Source organism: Carcharodon carcharias, chromosome 14, assembly GCF_017639515.1.
Source record: "Carcharodon carcharias isolate sCarCar2 chromosome 14, sCarCar2.pri, whole genome shotgun sequence".
Lineage (NCBI taxonomy): Eukaryota > Metazoa > Chordata > Chondrichthyes > Lamniformes > Lamnidae > Carcharodon > Carcharodon carcharias.
In genome coordinates, this window is record NC_054480.1 from 114,811,082 (window position 1) to 114,828,206 (window position 17,125).

Consider the following 17,125-nt stretch of genomic DNA (forward strand, 5'->3'; position numbering starts at 1 on the left):
CTCTATTTGATCCTCCCCTTCTAGAGTACAACCTGACTGAATTTGCACCGAGACATTGTGGAGTACCTGAGGTGAATGGACTTCTCCATTCTCATCCCAGGATTCCACAGTGCCTCTGGGAGCTCTGACATGTGGACACACAACACACATTGGTTTTCCAGGTAGATCGACCTGTTTCTCGCTCTGAGAAACTGAAGGAGACATAAGAGAAGGTGGTGATGACAAATTGGGAGAGTCAACAGATGTCTATGCAGCTTAAAATAATGACATGACAACTCATGCATTGACAGTTCATTGCAAGGGGAGCATTACATCACCTGAATCTGGAGATGTTGATCTTTTACACTCTATCTATGCTGGACTCCTGTTTCTTCATCTCCAGCATCCCAATGACTTGCCACTCTGGTCAGAACAAAAGGCCAGCTCCTTGAAATGCACCAGTGAAACAAGCAATGGAACCTTACCATCCAGACGCATGCACCCCTGGCATCCATCTCCTGCTTGGCCTGAAGAAAGCTGCTAGGACATTGCCTCTCCTTCATTACTGGCAGCTTTCCATTTGCATAAGATGTTGCAGTATGCATTCCAGCCTCCTGTCCAAATTTATCAGAGCTCTGACCGCCGGTTTATTGGTCAGCAAGGTTGCTGAGAGCCCACGCTACTCCACTCCCCTGGTCAGGTGCCCTAAGGATGTCCCCTCTTGCAATGGTGACTACTGACCAGGAGGCATACCATCTGGTTCTATCTTTGGACTCACCTTGCCAGATCAAAGCAGGTCATTGAAATGTTTCCAGCACTGCACCCAGTTCTCACCAAGTCCCTGCTGTTTACCTCAATGGCCATCTCCAACCATGGGAAATGGGCGAGAGAGTAAAGAAGGAAGAGCTTGAGCCTGGCAGGGTTACTGTTGCCACTGGCAGGGAAAAAGCTGTTTCTGTTCAGTCACGCCCCCAGTGAGATGTTGAGAAAAATGAGGTTGGGGGTGCTGTCGGTGACCTGTCCATTACCCTCTGCTCAGCTCCTCTTTGTAACATGGGGACAAATAGCAATCGCAGCAATGGCTGTCACCCTTTAAAACAAATTTGCTGCTACCTGTGTCCTGCTTCCTTCCCATGCCCACCACAGGCAATCAGACAACAAATGCTACTCTAGTCCAATCAGCTACTTACCATAATAAAATTGCAGTGCATGTGCATTGCGGAAGTGATGCAGGTTTGGGACCCAGAGTGTGACACTGAGGCTCTGACCCTAGAATTGAAACAATATTTTTGTTTGAAACAAGATTAGTTAGGCAGTCTGGCAGCAAAAGGCCTGTGCGAAGGATGCAACACAGATTAGAGGAGTTAGAAGATTAGTTAAGTCAGCAAGAGAACCCACTGATGTAGTTTTGCATAGTTTCAGTTGTTAAACGTGTTTGAATCTGATCATAACTCTTTATATGTTAATCTGTGAAATAAAGTACCTTAACAATTTGTATGAAATCTTGATTGGCCTGCTTTGAGGGGTTGAACAAGTACGTGTGAAACGTTATCAGGTGTGGGTCACAAGGTGTATGTTTTTTACACACCTGGTTATGCTTTCGTACAAGTAAATTGTGAGACAACTCCATAAAACAAAATAAGATGCTCGTCCTACTTATAGGACTGATGGGCACTGAAACCTCAATTGTCCTCTGTAAAGAAATACCCCTCTAAAAACATGCCCTTCCTAACTGACCCTGTGCCACTCTGCATCTGAAAGTATTGTTCTGGTTTTTGTTCCCCCCCCCCCCCCCTACCCTCTTCCATCAAGAGACCCAGATAAATTTGCAAACTCCTATTTCCCAGAGGGAACCTGGTTGAGTACTGACATTTTCAATCCGCCCTTCCCAGCATTCCTTGTTATCGTCCTATTAACTGTACTTTTTTTCTCATGGACTCACTTTAAGCTTGAAATTGGAACAACTCCAGCTCTGCTTCCCTTTGTGTCCAAAACCTGCTTTATTTATAGTATGATCAAAGTGTGACCTTGGAACCAGCTTATGGTTCTCCAGCTCATTCCCAGCTCTTTACCCAAACCACATGGGCCTCAAACTACAGCAGGCTGCTCCTGGCAGGTTTTCTTTTGCATCTGCATTGAAACTTGGTCAACATCCTCAATTTTATTTATTTTCTTTTCACCAATTTTCTCTCCTGCCTTGAGGATCCTGATTCATGTTGGGCTCCAGCTCTCCAGGTGCTAACTCTTAGCAGCATTTTGCCCTCAGCTGCCAGTTTCCTTTTAGTATCTCTTTCAAGTGAATATCCTTCATGTGAGCCAAGATGGTAAGCATGGCTGGCAGGCTACACCTTGGGACAGTAGGGGTCTCTAACATTGTGGTCTCAGCAGTCTTGGTTTAGGAAGGAGAGAAACCAGCAGACATTCCTGCTCCTGATCACTATCCAGAGATCCCTCCCTCTAATGCTGGTGTGTTGACATCAGTTTAGAACAGGATTAGGCTCAGTTGCAATGCTGTCCACTGTTCAATAACCTGCTATCGCAAGAGTTAAACAGATGTACAAAAAATCCTTATTTGGATAAGGTACAATAAGGCAGCAGTGAACCGTATCCCATCGAAAGTAACGGCTGTGGAATCATGTCATGGAAAAGATCAGCATCTGCAGAATTGAACATGGGGACCTGTCCCCCAATCAGTCAGTATCCCATCTGACTCAGTCGGTGGCACTCGTTCCTGAATCACAAGGACCTGCATTCAAGTCCAATACTTGTGCCAGCCATGATTTTTGTGCTTTTCAGTGTAGTACTGCTGCAATGTTGTGGGTGTCATCCTTCAAATGGGGTGTTCAGTCCAGGCTCTGCTTGCCCTCAGGTGGATGTAAAAGACTCCATGGTGCCATTTTGAAGGAAAATAGGGGAATTATCCCTGTTGTCCTGGCCAATATTTATCCCTTGATCAATGTCACAGAAACAGATTATCTGGTCATTATCACATTGCAGTTTGTGGGAGCACAAATTAGCTGCAGCATTTCCTGCACTGCAACAGTGGCTATACTTCAAGTACTTCATTGGCTGTAAATGCTTTTGAGAGGGTCAGTGGTTGTGAAAGGTACTAATCAAAGCAGCCTTTCTTTCTGGGAGGAGGGGAGAAAATTAGGTTGGACAGGAAATAAATGTTGATTTTTTTTGTTGTGAGTAGCCTGATATATGATGTTGACACAGTTCACGTATTAAACTAAATGAACATGATGGTTTTATATTCTTCCTCTGCAGCCTTACCTCTGCTGCCTAACGTACAATAATAAGGGCCAAAATGAGCTTCTGGATACAGCTCCGGCTTCTCCTCTGGAAGAATTTCACATATCGGAAAAGGCGAACTGTGAGTTACAGATTTATTAAGCCTATGTCTTAAATCCTTGTCTTTTGACTGTTTAGCTATCTTCAGTACTCCATTTGTATTGCTGGAGGTCACTTCAGAGTAGCTCATTTAAAAAGGGTACAGTCTGAATGAAAGTGTTTTGCAAAATGTTTTTCCTTCCTTAACCCATTGTCTCCTGAGGTCACTCACTGCTTGCTCATGTCAGCTCTCTGGTATTTCACTGAAGTAGCCATTCATTATGTGAAACCTAGACCATGTTGACAGACTACTCGGTCATGATAGGATCATAACCAAGTCCAGTCCTATTTTTCATACAAGTAAATGCCTGTCACCTGAATAAGAATCATTGTTGAATTCTGGCTGATTTTGTTTCTCCCGTCCCTAGTTCTCGGGTAGAGGACTAATTGTGACCCATGACTGAAATCGAACTTGTTACGGCGGGGAATGAATTTGGGAGTTTTGGCAGTATATTTCCCTTTGGGGTATCAATGCAGAAATGCTTGCCATATAATTTATGGAGCTAAAGAAACAGTGTGACATTTGTTGCAATCATGTCTCCAAGTGATCTATTTGTGATGTAAATCATTGCATTTTTATGATGTGCCCTGGGATTGAGGATGTCTCCACTTTGATTCTGAGATGATTGAGTCCGACGTGTGATCTGCAGAGTCTGCCACATGCAGGGCAGATGGCGCTTGGAGGGTTGGGTAAATGAATTGATTGTGAGCTCTCTCCGATGCCGCGTCGTTGTCTCTGCGTGCTCCTGAGAAAGTCTCTGGATGTGTTTGGCGCCTTCCCAGGTGAACTGTCTCCACTTTGGTCAGTCACAAGCCAAAGTGACTCCCATGGGTCAGTGAGGATTTTTTTGACCTCTTCAGGAATGCTTTGAGGGCATCGCTAAAGCGTATCTGTTGTCCTTCAGTAGAGCAGTTGCTTTGGGAGCCTGGTGTCAGGCATACAAATGACAAGTTCCACCCAGTGGAGCAGGTTTTGTCATTAGGGCCTTGATGCTGAGCATCTTGGCTTGCAAGAGGATTATGCTGTTGGATCGCCTTTCTTGCCACTGAATTTGGAGGATCTTGCAACAGCACCACTGCTTGCACTTCTGTGCTTTGAGGTGCCTTCTGTAGGTTGTCCAAGATTCTAAAGCATATAGGAGCATGGGAATCATTGCTGCCTGGTAAACCATGACTTGGTCTTTGACTCGAGGTCCTGGTCCTGGTCCTGAAATACTTTTTTTTTTTCCTTGGTTGGCCAAAGGCTGAAGTGGCACATGGGAAGTGGCGAGTAATTTTATCGTCTTTCTGCCTTCTTGGAGGAGGCTCCCAAGATAGTGAAGATGCATTTTCCAGGATTTTGCTGTTGATACTGATCATTCCTTAACTGGAAATTATGGTACCAGTAATGGGTGACTCAAATCTGTTCCCTGACTAGTTTCAAATTGCAGGCTTGTTTTAAAACTGATTAAACATTTCCCAGATCTGGATGATTATTCCCCATCAGTGACACTGCTGCGTGATGCTGAAGGTAAAGGAACCCAATAAGGCGAACCTGCTTGCAATAAGAAATGGGATATGTTTGTTTTTGAAAAGGTAATGTCATATTACATAGAAATACCTAGAATTTTGCAGCACAGAAATAGACCACATGGCCCAACTGCTCTCTGTTGGTGTTTATGCTGCACAAGTCTCAATTCCTACTTCATTTTTTCTTATCAACATATCTTTCTTTTCTTTTATCCCTCCATATTTATATAACTTTCCCTTAAATACATCAGTGCTATTTGCCTCACTACTCAAAAGTTCCACACACTAATCACGCTCTAAGTAAAGATGTTCCTCCTGAAATAACTAAATTAAAAATATTTCAGAATTGTATTTTTCTGGAATGCTGTTCAGTCCATCACAGGGTGGGGCAGGAAGAAGTAGTAGAAGCAGATGAAGGACAGGGACCAGGGCGAGGAGACTATTCTAAGAGTAGGGAGGGAGGTGAAGTGGGGAGACTTTGGGAGTGAATCAAAAAGCACAAGTAGCAGTGACTGGTCACTAGGACATCATCACGCACAGACACTGGGGAAGTTTTTTTTCTTTCATGGGATGTGGGTGTCACTGGCAAGGCCAACATTTGTTACTCATCCCTTAGCAGTTAAGGGCCTGAAGCCACATAGGCTGGAACCAGGTAAGGACCGCAGATTGATGACAGAAAGACATTGAACCAGATGGGCTTTTATGATACTTTCATGGTCACCCTTACTGAGACTTTCTGTCAATTCCAGTTTTCTTCATCAGTTCATTGAATTTTTCAATTGAATTTAAATTCCTTGAACTACCATTGTGGAATTTGAACAACTTCTTATCGTGTCCACGGACAGTCTATACGTGGCCCAACCAGAAATGGACACATTTTTGCATCTTGTTGAATTCGGCAAGATCTGCAACAGTGCAGGGTTCCTCTAGCGATAGACATTGCAGGAGATGTTGCATAGTCTGTGGCTCAGTTCCACATTCACAAGTTGACGGGCAGGTTGTATATCCCCATTTGCTTAGTGACACCTTTGAATGACCTACACCAGTCCTAAGTGTGTTAAGGCACTGCCAGGTTGCCCAGTTGCAATTAGCTCCTGGGGGAAGGCTTTCATCCGGTAGAATTTCAATCGCTGGGAGTTGTTCGAGACTGGTGAGCCGGTCTTTCCACAAGGCGATGTGGACTTCAGATGGGGTTGATTGTAATGGGACAACACTGTTCATGAAGCTCTTCCTTGACTTTAGGCGGCTGGGTGTAGGTGTATGACCATGTAGGAGGGTGCCTCTCATCTGATGTTTGACGGAGTCGCTTTTTCTTGCTGGCTACCATTCTTCTTATATCGGGGGAGCGATATCCACCAGGATATAAAGGCTGTTGGTGTTTGTTGGTTTTAAACAACCTGTGATAAGTCGGCAGCTTACATTCAGAACGGCATCCATCTTCTTAGCATGAGTAGATCTTTCCCATGCAGGGCAGGCGTATTCGGCAGTGGAATAGCAAAGAGCAAGTGCACTGGTTCGCAATGTTTTCGAGCTTGCTCCCTATTTTGTGTTATTGAGCTTATTCAGGATGTTGTTTTGTGCGCTCACTTTTGTCTTTGTCTTTTCGATGTGGTTCTTTAAGGTGAGGCATCTATAAAGGGTGACTCCTAAGTAGATAGGGTGCTTGCAATGCGTCAGTGTTGCTCCACACCAGGTTACTTTTAAGCTGGCATTTGGCTTCACGGTTTCTGAGGTGGAATGCACAAACTTGTGTCTTTGATGGGTTTGCGCGAAGGTGGTTTTCTTCATAGTAGGATGTTAGTCCCTCCAAGGCCTCAGAAAGCGTTTTCTCCATGGTGTTAAAACCAGTGCTTTCGGCAGTGACACATAAGTCATCAGCATATATAAGATATACATATATAATATATAATACTCGTCCCTAGAGTATTAACCTGGGTCTCTGGATTACAAGTACAGTGATATTACTGCTGCAACACTGCCTTCCCATGTAGTTTGAGGTGTCACCTGTGGCTCAGTAGCACCCTTGCCTCAGTCAGAAGTTTATGGCACTGAGAGACTTGTACACACAATCTGGCTGTCTCTCCAATGCAATACCGAGAATGCTATGCTCTTGGAGGTGTTGTCTTTCAGGTGAGACAGAAAACCAAGGCTCTGTCTGCCTCACAAGTAAATGTAAAGGATCTCATGGCACTATTTTGAAGAACTGGGGACATCTCCCTGGCCAATATTAATCAATCCACCAAGATAACTAAGGCAGATCATCTGGTTATTTTCTCATTGTCCCACCTTCCTAGCAATTTAACACCTGTGTTTCCTGCATTATAACAGTGGCTCCATTTCAAAATTAATAACTGGTTTTAAAATCGTTTGAGACAAAAGGTACTATATAAATGCAAGTTCTTCCTATCTTAAAACTAAGTTAATTCCCCACTGTCCCCATCTGACTTTCCTTCTCCTTTTGGCATGGATGATATGAAATGTGTATCGGAAGTAATGTTCATCTACAAGCCACAGGACATTGTTGGTCTGAGGTGCTTGTGAATTCGATTTTACCAAATCTGATTTTAGCACAAAGCTGAAACAAAATAGGTGTGGCAGATCAATGCATGCATATTTTGCCAGTCCTTATTCTATCAGCAAACAGACTTAACAGATTATTGCTGCAGTCTTGGGCACATTGAAGAGGACTATATGATACAGAATGTTGTGTGTGCAATGAGTGTTAAAACCTGCATTAACATTTCATAATTTCTATGGCATTTGTTTTGCAGATTCAGCTGATTATTGAGCTCCTGTGGCCTCTTTTTCTCTTCTTTATATTAGTCTCGGTGCGTCAGTCCCATTTAGCATTTCAGCAGCATGAATGTAAGTAATATGGTGCTTAATACATGAATGCATTGTATTCTAGTTTATCTCCACTATTTTTACCATTGTCTTGAAATCTGTGCTGGGGGTCAGTTCTCCAAGTGCTGCCTCTGGCTCTGGTATGGATGTAGGGAATTCTGTTCCCTGACTTGTGTTCAACCCCAAGAATTACAGGAAAACAATGACTTCAAAAACCCAAATTATTCTGGTTAACCTTTTTAATTCATTTTGCACTACAAAGGGGTTGTACAGATGCTTCGTTCTGGGGCCTTATGTAAGTGGCCATTCATAATGTGTGAACTTTGAAAGTAATTGTCAGCAGGATGGTTAACTTTGGATGTGGGGTTAAGGAATTAACGTTGAGATGAGAGAAAGCTATCATATGAGTTTACTGTGCTTATCATGGGATTCTGATCCATGTCCAAACCCTCCCTTTGCTCCATCCCCCTTCCCCTCATAGGAGAGGTAAAAAAGCAGTTGTAGCCAGTTCTGTTAAAATTCCTCACCAACTCCAGGAGGCCACGAACACATTGTTTATTTCTCAAACCCTCCTTCCTTCTGCCTTGACCTTGTCGCTTTCTAAAGCTGGGCTCAGTGCTGTCCTGCCTTCACCAGATTCCAGCATGAATCCTTGGATAGTAATCAGAAACGGGAACTCTTTATTTAAAAAAAAAACACCTAATTCAAAACAGAAACCCAGTTTTGAATCTGAGGGCACCTTCCCTCATGGATCAGTACCTTACTTGATGGTAGGTTTACCCTCTGAGCCATCAGGATTATTAAAAATATGTAGCAACATTACCCCCAAAGAATATATATGTGGTCTGATACCATGTGATATGGGGCTGCTTGTGTAATATATGGGTGTCACATATGTTGACACACATATTTATCATGAGCTTAGCATATAGGCATGTGGAAGCTTGTGTAACTTATAGTTTCATGTGTGTGCACATTATATAGTGCTGTGCAATGCATGTGTTGCATACAACATCAGTACTCCATCTTTCAGAGGAAGTGAGGCCAGTGTGAGCAGCTAGTAAACCCTGACTTTAAAAATGTAGCCACACTGAAGAATATTGTCCACTGAGCTGGGCCTTATGCCATGAGATAAGTTGATCCAGAGCATAAGGGTTTTGCCAACATTGGAGTGACTGGCAGCAGGCCAATGCTCTAGTCTAAGTATCACTCTGAAGCTGATTGCCCATAATGGAATACTTAGAAATAAAAGATGCCCTATGAACCAGATATTCAAGCTCTGAGTCCCTCACTGTTCATGACTCTGTCTTTGCTGACTTTTATTCCAGTAGAATGTCTATACTTGCAATTAATTTGGCATTATTCCAAATTTGAAAGGAATACATTTCTACTTTGTACTGGCTCCATACAGCCCTTAGCTGCCTTGCCAGCTGTCTAAGTGCTGCTTGAACAAGCTTTCTCTAGTTCAGCTGAAGCTTTCATTATGAGGTACATAGAATAATAATTTCCCCCAAGATTATTATTTTTAATCAGGTACTTCTCTATAGCTGGGGAGGGAAGTTGCATTTTTCGATACTTCGTGAACGAGGGCATGGACTCCTTGTTTGGGTTGAATAAATGGAGCTTTACTCTGTATGTAACCTATGCTTTACTTGACCTGGTTGTGCTTGATAGGGCTAGTATAGATGGAGCTTTACTCTGTTTATGCTGTGCTGTACCTGCCTTGGGTGTGCTTAATGGGTTAGTGTGAAGGAAACTTTGCTTTGCATCTAATCCAAGTACTAGACCTGGGAATATTTAATAGCAGAAATAAAATAAGTTCCATTCTGTGGCATTAACTCTGCATCTTGGAGATTACTTCTTGTTACAGTTGAGAATTTTGCTCAGTGACAGCTTCGACTTGCTGCTCTTAGTGGTCATTTTTCAAACAAAGTGCTACCATCAGGAGTGAATCTACAGTGCTTGATGGTGACAGTTTTGTTTTCTGTTTTGCTTGACCAACATGGAAGTGCACATTGAGAAACTGGACTCCCAGCCTAGTATTTACTGTTCAATCACTTTTGATGGGTAGATTTTATCCCTGCTGGGTGAGCAATGCTCTAACATGTTCCTGACAGATATGGTTTTGAGCTTGGTGGTAGTGAATTAGAAGTTTGCCTTCAGTGCATAGAAACTATATCTAATTCCTTCTTGAAAACATACAATGTTTTGGCCTCAACTACTTTCTGTGGTAGCAAATTCCACAGGCTCACCACTCTGAGTGAAGTAATTTCCCCTCATCTCAATCCTAAATGGTCTACCTCTTATCCTCAGATTGTGACCCCTGGTTCTGGACTCCGCTACCATTGGGAACATCCTTCCTGCATCTACCCTGTCTAGTCCTGTTAGAATTTTATAGGTTTCTATGTGCATGGAAAGGACTCATGCACCAATTCTAGATTCTAATGTATTTGTACTCAGTGAACACAAACAGCATTGCTACTTTGGGCAGAATCATTCCAGACTTGCACTAAGTGCGGTAGTAGGCGGGCAAAACAACGTTTTACCCACTGGTCACAATGGCAGGTTTTCATGCCATATTGTCCGAAACCTGCTGCATTACTTATGCATTCCCAGGAAATATGCCAGGTGCACGTCGCTTATGTGCTGTTGAGAAACACATCGGCATGCTTTCCCACCGACTTGGGCAGACAATCCAGCTGGAGAGTTGGGGGAATGAGTCTGGCAGGCTGGCCTTGTAATGATATGCTGATGTATTATAATGAGGTTCCTGACATCCAATGGCAGGAAATGCAGCCAGCCCTCGGGTGGGCTGAGCAGGTGATTGCAAACTGGTTTCATGCTGTCGTGAAACCGATCGCGCCATATTGTCTGCTCATGCCACCAAATATGCCTGACGCCAATGGGCACAGAAAATCCCGGCCTTTATTTTTGCACCCACTCCTATGGACTGTTTGCTGATGACTGATTTTTCACACTTGGGCCAGGATTTTCCTGTCGGAGAGCAGGGGGCGGGGCCCACTCGCTGATGCGTAAAATGACGCGCAGTGATGTCAGGTGGAACTCCTGACGTCACCACACCCCACTTAAATTTCCAGGTAGGCGGGGGCGCAGCAAAATCAGCTGTGCACCTGCCGACAACCAATTAAGGCCATTGGCAGAGTCATTTTAAATAATTAATGGACCTGTCCGTCCAACCTTAAGGTTGGCGAGCAGGCCAGGAGCCCTGGCGGGCATTAGAAAAAGCATGAAACCTCATCCATGGGCAGAATGAGATTTCATGTAGGTTTTTGAAAATTTAATTCGTGTTTTTAAAAGTTATGGACATGTCCCAACTCATGTGACAGTGTCACATGAGGGGACATGTCAGGGAATTTTTTTTTCTTTTTTTTACAGTAGAGTCAATCTCCCTGAGGCAACACTTTGCCTCAGGGAGATGAGTGTGCTCCGTTGTGCGCATGTGCAAAAGAGTGCACTCTCGGGTTAAGGAATTCCACCCCCTGACCGCACAGGGAGCGCATAGCGCTTCTGTGTGGATGTTATGCTGGGTGGGCCTTAACTGGCCCGCCCATGTAAAATGGCGGCGAGGCACATCTCCACGTGCCTGCTCTTCAACTCTTTCCCCTCCCCAGCAGGGGGGAAAATTCTGCCTTTGTCGTTAGGCCTTCCAAGTGCACCATGTTTAAGGTTCAATATTAGTTGTGTTTACTGTTTTCTACCCAATGTAACTAACGATGTCTAGGAAATAAAAACTGAGTGGGAAAGGGTTGGAGTTTGGGTTTTATTTGGCTTCACAGTTCGCTCATTTCTCTTAACAGGTCATTTTCCAAACAAAGCATTACCATCAGCAGGGACATTACCATGGATACAGGGGATCATCTGTAATATTGAAAATCCTTGCTTTCCGCATGCTACGCCCGGAGAAACTCCAAGAGTTGTGGGGAATTTCAACCAATCTATGTAAGTAATGTCAGAACATATTCTGTGTCACCTCAAAGTATCTGTATTCAAACAATTCAGAGCAGCAATGAATAAATGCTGAACTAGCACAGCCAGGGACAATAGAATACAAGCCAGAGGAAGTTGAGATCAAACTGTGTAGAGCTCTGGTCAGGCTGCAGTTTGAGTTCTGGTCACCAAGTTATGAGACACACATTCCAAAAGCTGGAACCAGTACTGGGGGGGGATCCACGAGACTGATCTCCATTGTCGGTATCTGAGATATGAGGAAAGATTGGAGAGATTTTGAGGCTGAATTTTCTGTTTGGGCTGGGACCCCTATATCTGGATCAAATCTGGGTCCCAATCCTCACTGTAGGAATAGTCACATCACATGATTTTTGCGAGATCGGCCAAATAATGGCACTCATTGTCCAAATAAGAATGGCAGATGGGCTCCCAAGACTGAAGGGCCAATAGGAGGCTCTCCAACAATGGTATATCAGCAGTTTTAAAAGGTGGTAGCTGTTGATTCCTACATCGAGGGAAAGCGCCTGGTGTTGGAGACGTCCTCTGAAGACTAGGTGATAAAATTTTAAATTACAAAAGGTCACAGCTGCTTGGCTGTGATGGTGAAGGGGTAACCCTTCCAGTGTACAGCAAGTGGCCATAGCTGTAGCCTGACACCCATGATGGGTATGGATGGAGGAGACCCTAGCAGGATGAAACATGGCCTCCCATCCACCCCTGCAAAAAGCAGGAGGCCACCTTGTTTAATAGATCATGTTTTGGTCACAGTGTAGAACCTGTCTGCCAACTGGAAAATTCCAATTGGCACAGGAACGAGACTTATTAGGGCCATTAACTGATCTTATTGGCTACCTGACACTCGTGGCCAAGGAGCCATCTTACCTCGACCCATTTTTCAAAATGGCTCCAGATCAGGACTGTGCTGGCTAACTGGCACGTTCACCAATGGGAGGAAATTCCAGGCCCACCTGCCTCCAGTCCCACCCCATTGGACCTCGGAAGTCCAGCCCTTAGACTACTTGTTTCCAAACAGAAAAATCTGAGGGGTGATCTAAAGGTAAATAAAATTATAAATGAAATGGAAACATTTAACCCAGAATATTACCTTTAAATTAGAGGGTAGAACAGGGGGACACAGGCTCAAACCTATGGAAAGTACATTGTTATTAAACCGGAAAATTCTTCATACAAGTTGATCAATGTTTGGAATCCGCTTCCAGATGGAATCATTGAGGTGAAAAGCCATGGAATCATTTAAGAACCAATTAGATTCAAACAATTAAGATTTTTTTTGACTGAATTTAGATGAGCCAAAATAGCTTTCCTCATCTAATATTATCTAGTGGTTAATTTCTGGTCTCTCTGATCTCATTATTCAGTTTTGTTCCCCAGTCCTATTTTTGGATCAATGATGTGCTCTGTTTGAATGGGAGATGATCAGACAGCATACCCACAGCTTAAAGCTAAGGTTTCAGTTCATATTGTCATGTGAATCCAGCCAGTCCTGCCATATGCAAACCTATGTGATACAAAGACCCAGAGCCCCACTACGTTTAGCAATAGGGATTCATTTCAGGACCATGGTATATTGGGTACCTGCATTATTACCAATGCTCTCTTTTGCCATTTTACCATCTTCCCAATCCTCATTGACCCATACCTCATCATGCTGCCCCCACCCATGCCACCTACATCCCACAAATGCTGAACCCAGGGACAAGTAACAAAGAGCAAAAGCATAAATATACACACTGTAGTTGAAGTTAGCCAGCGCTGTAAGGCTTTAACATCCTTGGAACAGTTGCTGCCATTAAAATGAGCCTCCCTGAGCTTATTCAGAGTTGCTGAGCTATACAGTGCATGAATTTCCCAAGCTTGATTACTGCTCTGTATTGAGTTAGCTGAACTCAAATGGACAAGCGTTAGAGGCTCTGATTGGCCTTTCCTCCCCTGGATTTTTCTTCACTTTTTAAACAAAGAACACGAGTATTTATGGGTATGACTTTTTTTCTCCTTTGTGCAGTGTTTCCCGTTTGCTTTCTGATGCTCAAAAGGTGCTACTTCACGCGACTCAGGACCACACTCTTCATAGCTTCCAACAACTCATCAGTGCATTGAAAAAGTTCAGTGAAAACAGTCCTTCATTGTCTGGTATGAGTGCTTCTTGTTGATGCAAAAACTTGTTAATTATTTCTTGAGTATCCCTATATGCTCTTTATCCAAGAATATTACCTGTTGTTCCAATATTGCTTCAATTCTTCCATAGCCACATCTCCTTCCTGAGCAATTGTCTCCAGCTCCATATCTGCAGTATTTTGCTTTTTGTATTGCTTCATTTCTTCTCTAGTAAGATACTTGTGGCTTAACCATGAGTTGTATAAATGTTCTAGGGTTTTAAAGTAAACAAAAGGGGTAATTGTTTCAGGTGGACTTCTTTGTCTGATGGGGATGCCCTTTCTTTCAGTTTCACATCGGTAAACCTATTGCTTATTTCCAATAAATATATATTAAAAAAGGAATATTTGTGAACTGATGTCAATTCGCAATGACCTAGCTGAAAAGCATCAGTTGGAATATGGAGCTGGATCCACTCAGTTGAAATTAAAGATCAATAATGTAAACAAAACCTAGGCTCTGCTCAATTTGTCGGCCTGAGTTTGAAGTTCTATTATTCTCCATGACCTCTAGTAAGGTTGTGGTAGTGTGTCTGAGCTTAGGCTGTCACTTGTTGCTCTTATTTGTGTAGTGTAAGTCTCTGAGGGAATCAAGAGATATGGGAAGGGGGTGGGAAAGTGGTGTTGAAGTCCAAGATCAGCCATGATATTGAACGGTGCAGCAGGCTCGATGGGCCACATGGTCTTCTGCTCCTATCCCTCTTCCTTGTGTGAAAGAGATAATGAAGTATTACACTTGAATTATTTTGAAGTGCAGTGACTTGGTATATGGGTAAACGTGGCAGCTATTCTGTGCTACTAATTTTCATCTTCACTTTAAAGAGCACAAAATCCAGTGCATAATTTTTAAATTAATGCAAAGAAAATTCTAAATTATCTGTGACTCTATTTTCTCAATGTCTCACTTTCTATTATTCTTCATTGACTCTAGAATTGTAATTTTACATGCAGGCTCTCAATAAGAAAAAAAGTATGCAAAATATGCCAACGATTGAGAAAGTCACCTTTGTAACTAGTCATCATATCTGCAATGACAGAAGCTAAGTGAGGCAGTGTTTCCCTGCCCCATGATATCCTGTTGCATCATTTAACTTATTCAGTGGCTGCATTGAACCAAAGAGGTGTTTAATTGGCCACTAATGTGTGTAAAGTGAAAGATGCTGAGGCTAGGATTTGGGGAGAATATTTTTCTGAATCTTGTCACTTACTATTCAGATGTGCTCCCACTTTGTTTATCCCAATACTTCTGTATACATCATTACAGATTTTTTTGGGGGGAGGGGGCTATAGGGGTACATTGTCAAGACATTCAGCTGTTTCTGCTGAGTCTAGTTTGACAGATGCTGTCTGCAGAATCTGGCATGGAAAAAAATAAAACTAATGACCTGAATTTGGAGTCAAATTCCATTGAATTCCATATTGGTTTCTCTCATCTATCCTTGTGTGAATCAGGAAGGAGAAGCCTGCATTTATCTTGCCTGTTGTGACTTTGAGGTGCTTCTACTTTTGAAGTGTTGTGTCACCATTAAACGTAGGGAAACATGGCAGCCAATTTCCAAATAAGTTCCCACAAATGGCAGGGATAAATGAGCTTTTTTGTGCTGTTGGTTCAGGGATGAATGTTGGCCAAGACACCAGGAGAACTCCCCCACCGTTCTTCAAATAGTGGCAGAGGATATTTCATATCATGGCATAAAATATTATCTATCGGACAAGGCAGACAGATCCTAGGTTTAACAACTCATCTGGAAAACAGCACATCTAGTATAGAACTCCCTAAGTGCTGCACAACTAGTATGTTGAGCCGATTACGTGCTCTGGTTTCTATACGGCCGCTTAAATACACATCCTGCTGACTGTGAGACACGAGTGCTCCCAGAGAGCCATGGCTGACATTATATAAAACTCCATGGGCTGAATTATCACCCCATATGGAGGAGGGTTTGCCTGAAAATGCACACCAGTAGCTGACATGCCCATTTATCAATGACACCCCTCCCCAAGCCATTTTCCCAGAGGGGGGATCAGCATTACACACCTGCAAACAATGGGTAGCTAATTGAGATAGGTCAGTGGCCATGTAAAACCAATTAACAGAGGTTGACTAGAATTTTCCATCCTTGCTCCTTCATATCTCCCCACCCTCATCAGGATTCAACCAAGTATGTCAAAGAGCCCCAGTAAGCCTGCAATTAATGGGAGTCAAGAACTCTCCACTATTGGAATCTTACCTGAAATTGATTGTCATAGCATCAGAATTTTGCTGCAAGAATTCCATAGGGAAGCATCCTCAGCCCAAGCATTTTCAGCTATTTCATCAAGCTGCCTTTTTCATAAGTCAGGAGTGGGGCTGATTTTATGTTTTGCCTCCATGTGCAACTGTTCCAATAACGTTGCAGCCCATGCCCGGCTATAGCCGGAAGTGAACAACATGCAGCTTTGGGCTGATAAACAGCAGGGGCAATTGTACCAGTCAGTGATCACTTCAGACACAAGAAAGCCAACCTTCTCCACTCACCTTCAACAGCAATGCTTGAGTCCCTTTTTATTATCAATATCTTGGAAACACCATTCACCAGGATCAACCATATCAACAATTTGGTTGAGAGCGGGACAACAGCTAAGCACCATGTGATATTTGGCTCACTGCCTGACCACCACCACCCCTGTAGCCTCCCAATCATTGACAAGATCCATCAGCTTAGGGCAGAATCTGCATTTAGTTGGATGGGTGCAACCACAAAAACACTCTGAGCTCAACTTCTGTCAGGAGTGAGCAGTTTGTTTAATAAATACCTTTGCCACAGGAATTTATTCAGTCTTCCACCAATGGCACACTGTGGTGACGGGGGGCACTATCTACTGATTGCAATACAGTTGTAACTTCAGTGCTGAGGTAAGCAAGAGAAGAACATTCTGTGGGAAGATCGTCATTTCCATATTCCCCTTCCTGACACATCACTATTCATCACTGGTTCAATGTCTTAAAATTCTCTACATTGTGGGAGCTTCGCCATTCGAGGAGAAGGCTAAAAATCATCTCAGGATGAGCATTAAATAAGATTTCCCAGTGTTACTCCTTCCACCCCAGCCCCCACACTTCCAGAGAAACAACTCTTGAAAATAAATTAATTTGAGGATTTGGCTTCATGTTGTTCTCAGGCCTCTGGTTCCCAATACACAGCTGCTGCCACCATCAGAACAAATTTGCTGTCTGTCAGGAAGATATAATAATTCTCATAACGTTATTGGAATTT

The 17,125-nt window shown here is 43.2% G+C and overlaps 1 protein-coding gene across 1 annotated transcript in view; it reads left to right on the top strand.

The window, feature by feature from the left end:
- Window positions 1–3,289: 3,289 nt before the first annotated feature.
- The window catches only part of LOC121287582 (phospholipid-transporting ATPase ABCA1-like), a 186,328-nt gene continuing 172,492 nt past the window's right edge, over window positions 3,290–17,125 (top strand). Inside the window, 4 exon segments of the mRNA XM_041205510.1 lie at window positions 3,290–3,355; window positions 7,653–7,746; window positions 11,544–11,685; window positions 13,718–13,851. Of these exon segments, the coding sequence (XP_041061444.1) occupies window positions 3,290–3,355; window positions 7,653–7,746; window positions 11,544–11,685; window positions 13,718–13,851 (436 nt within the window).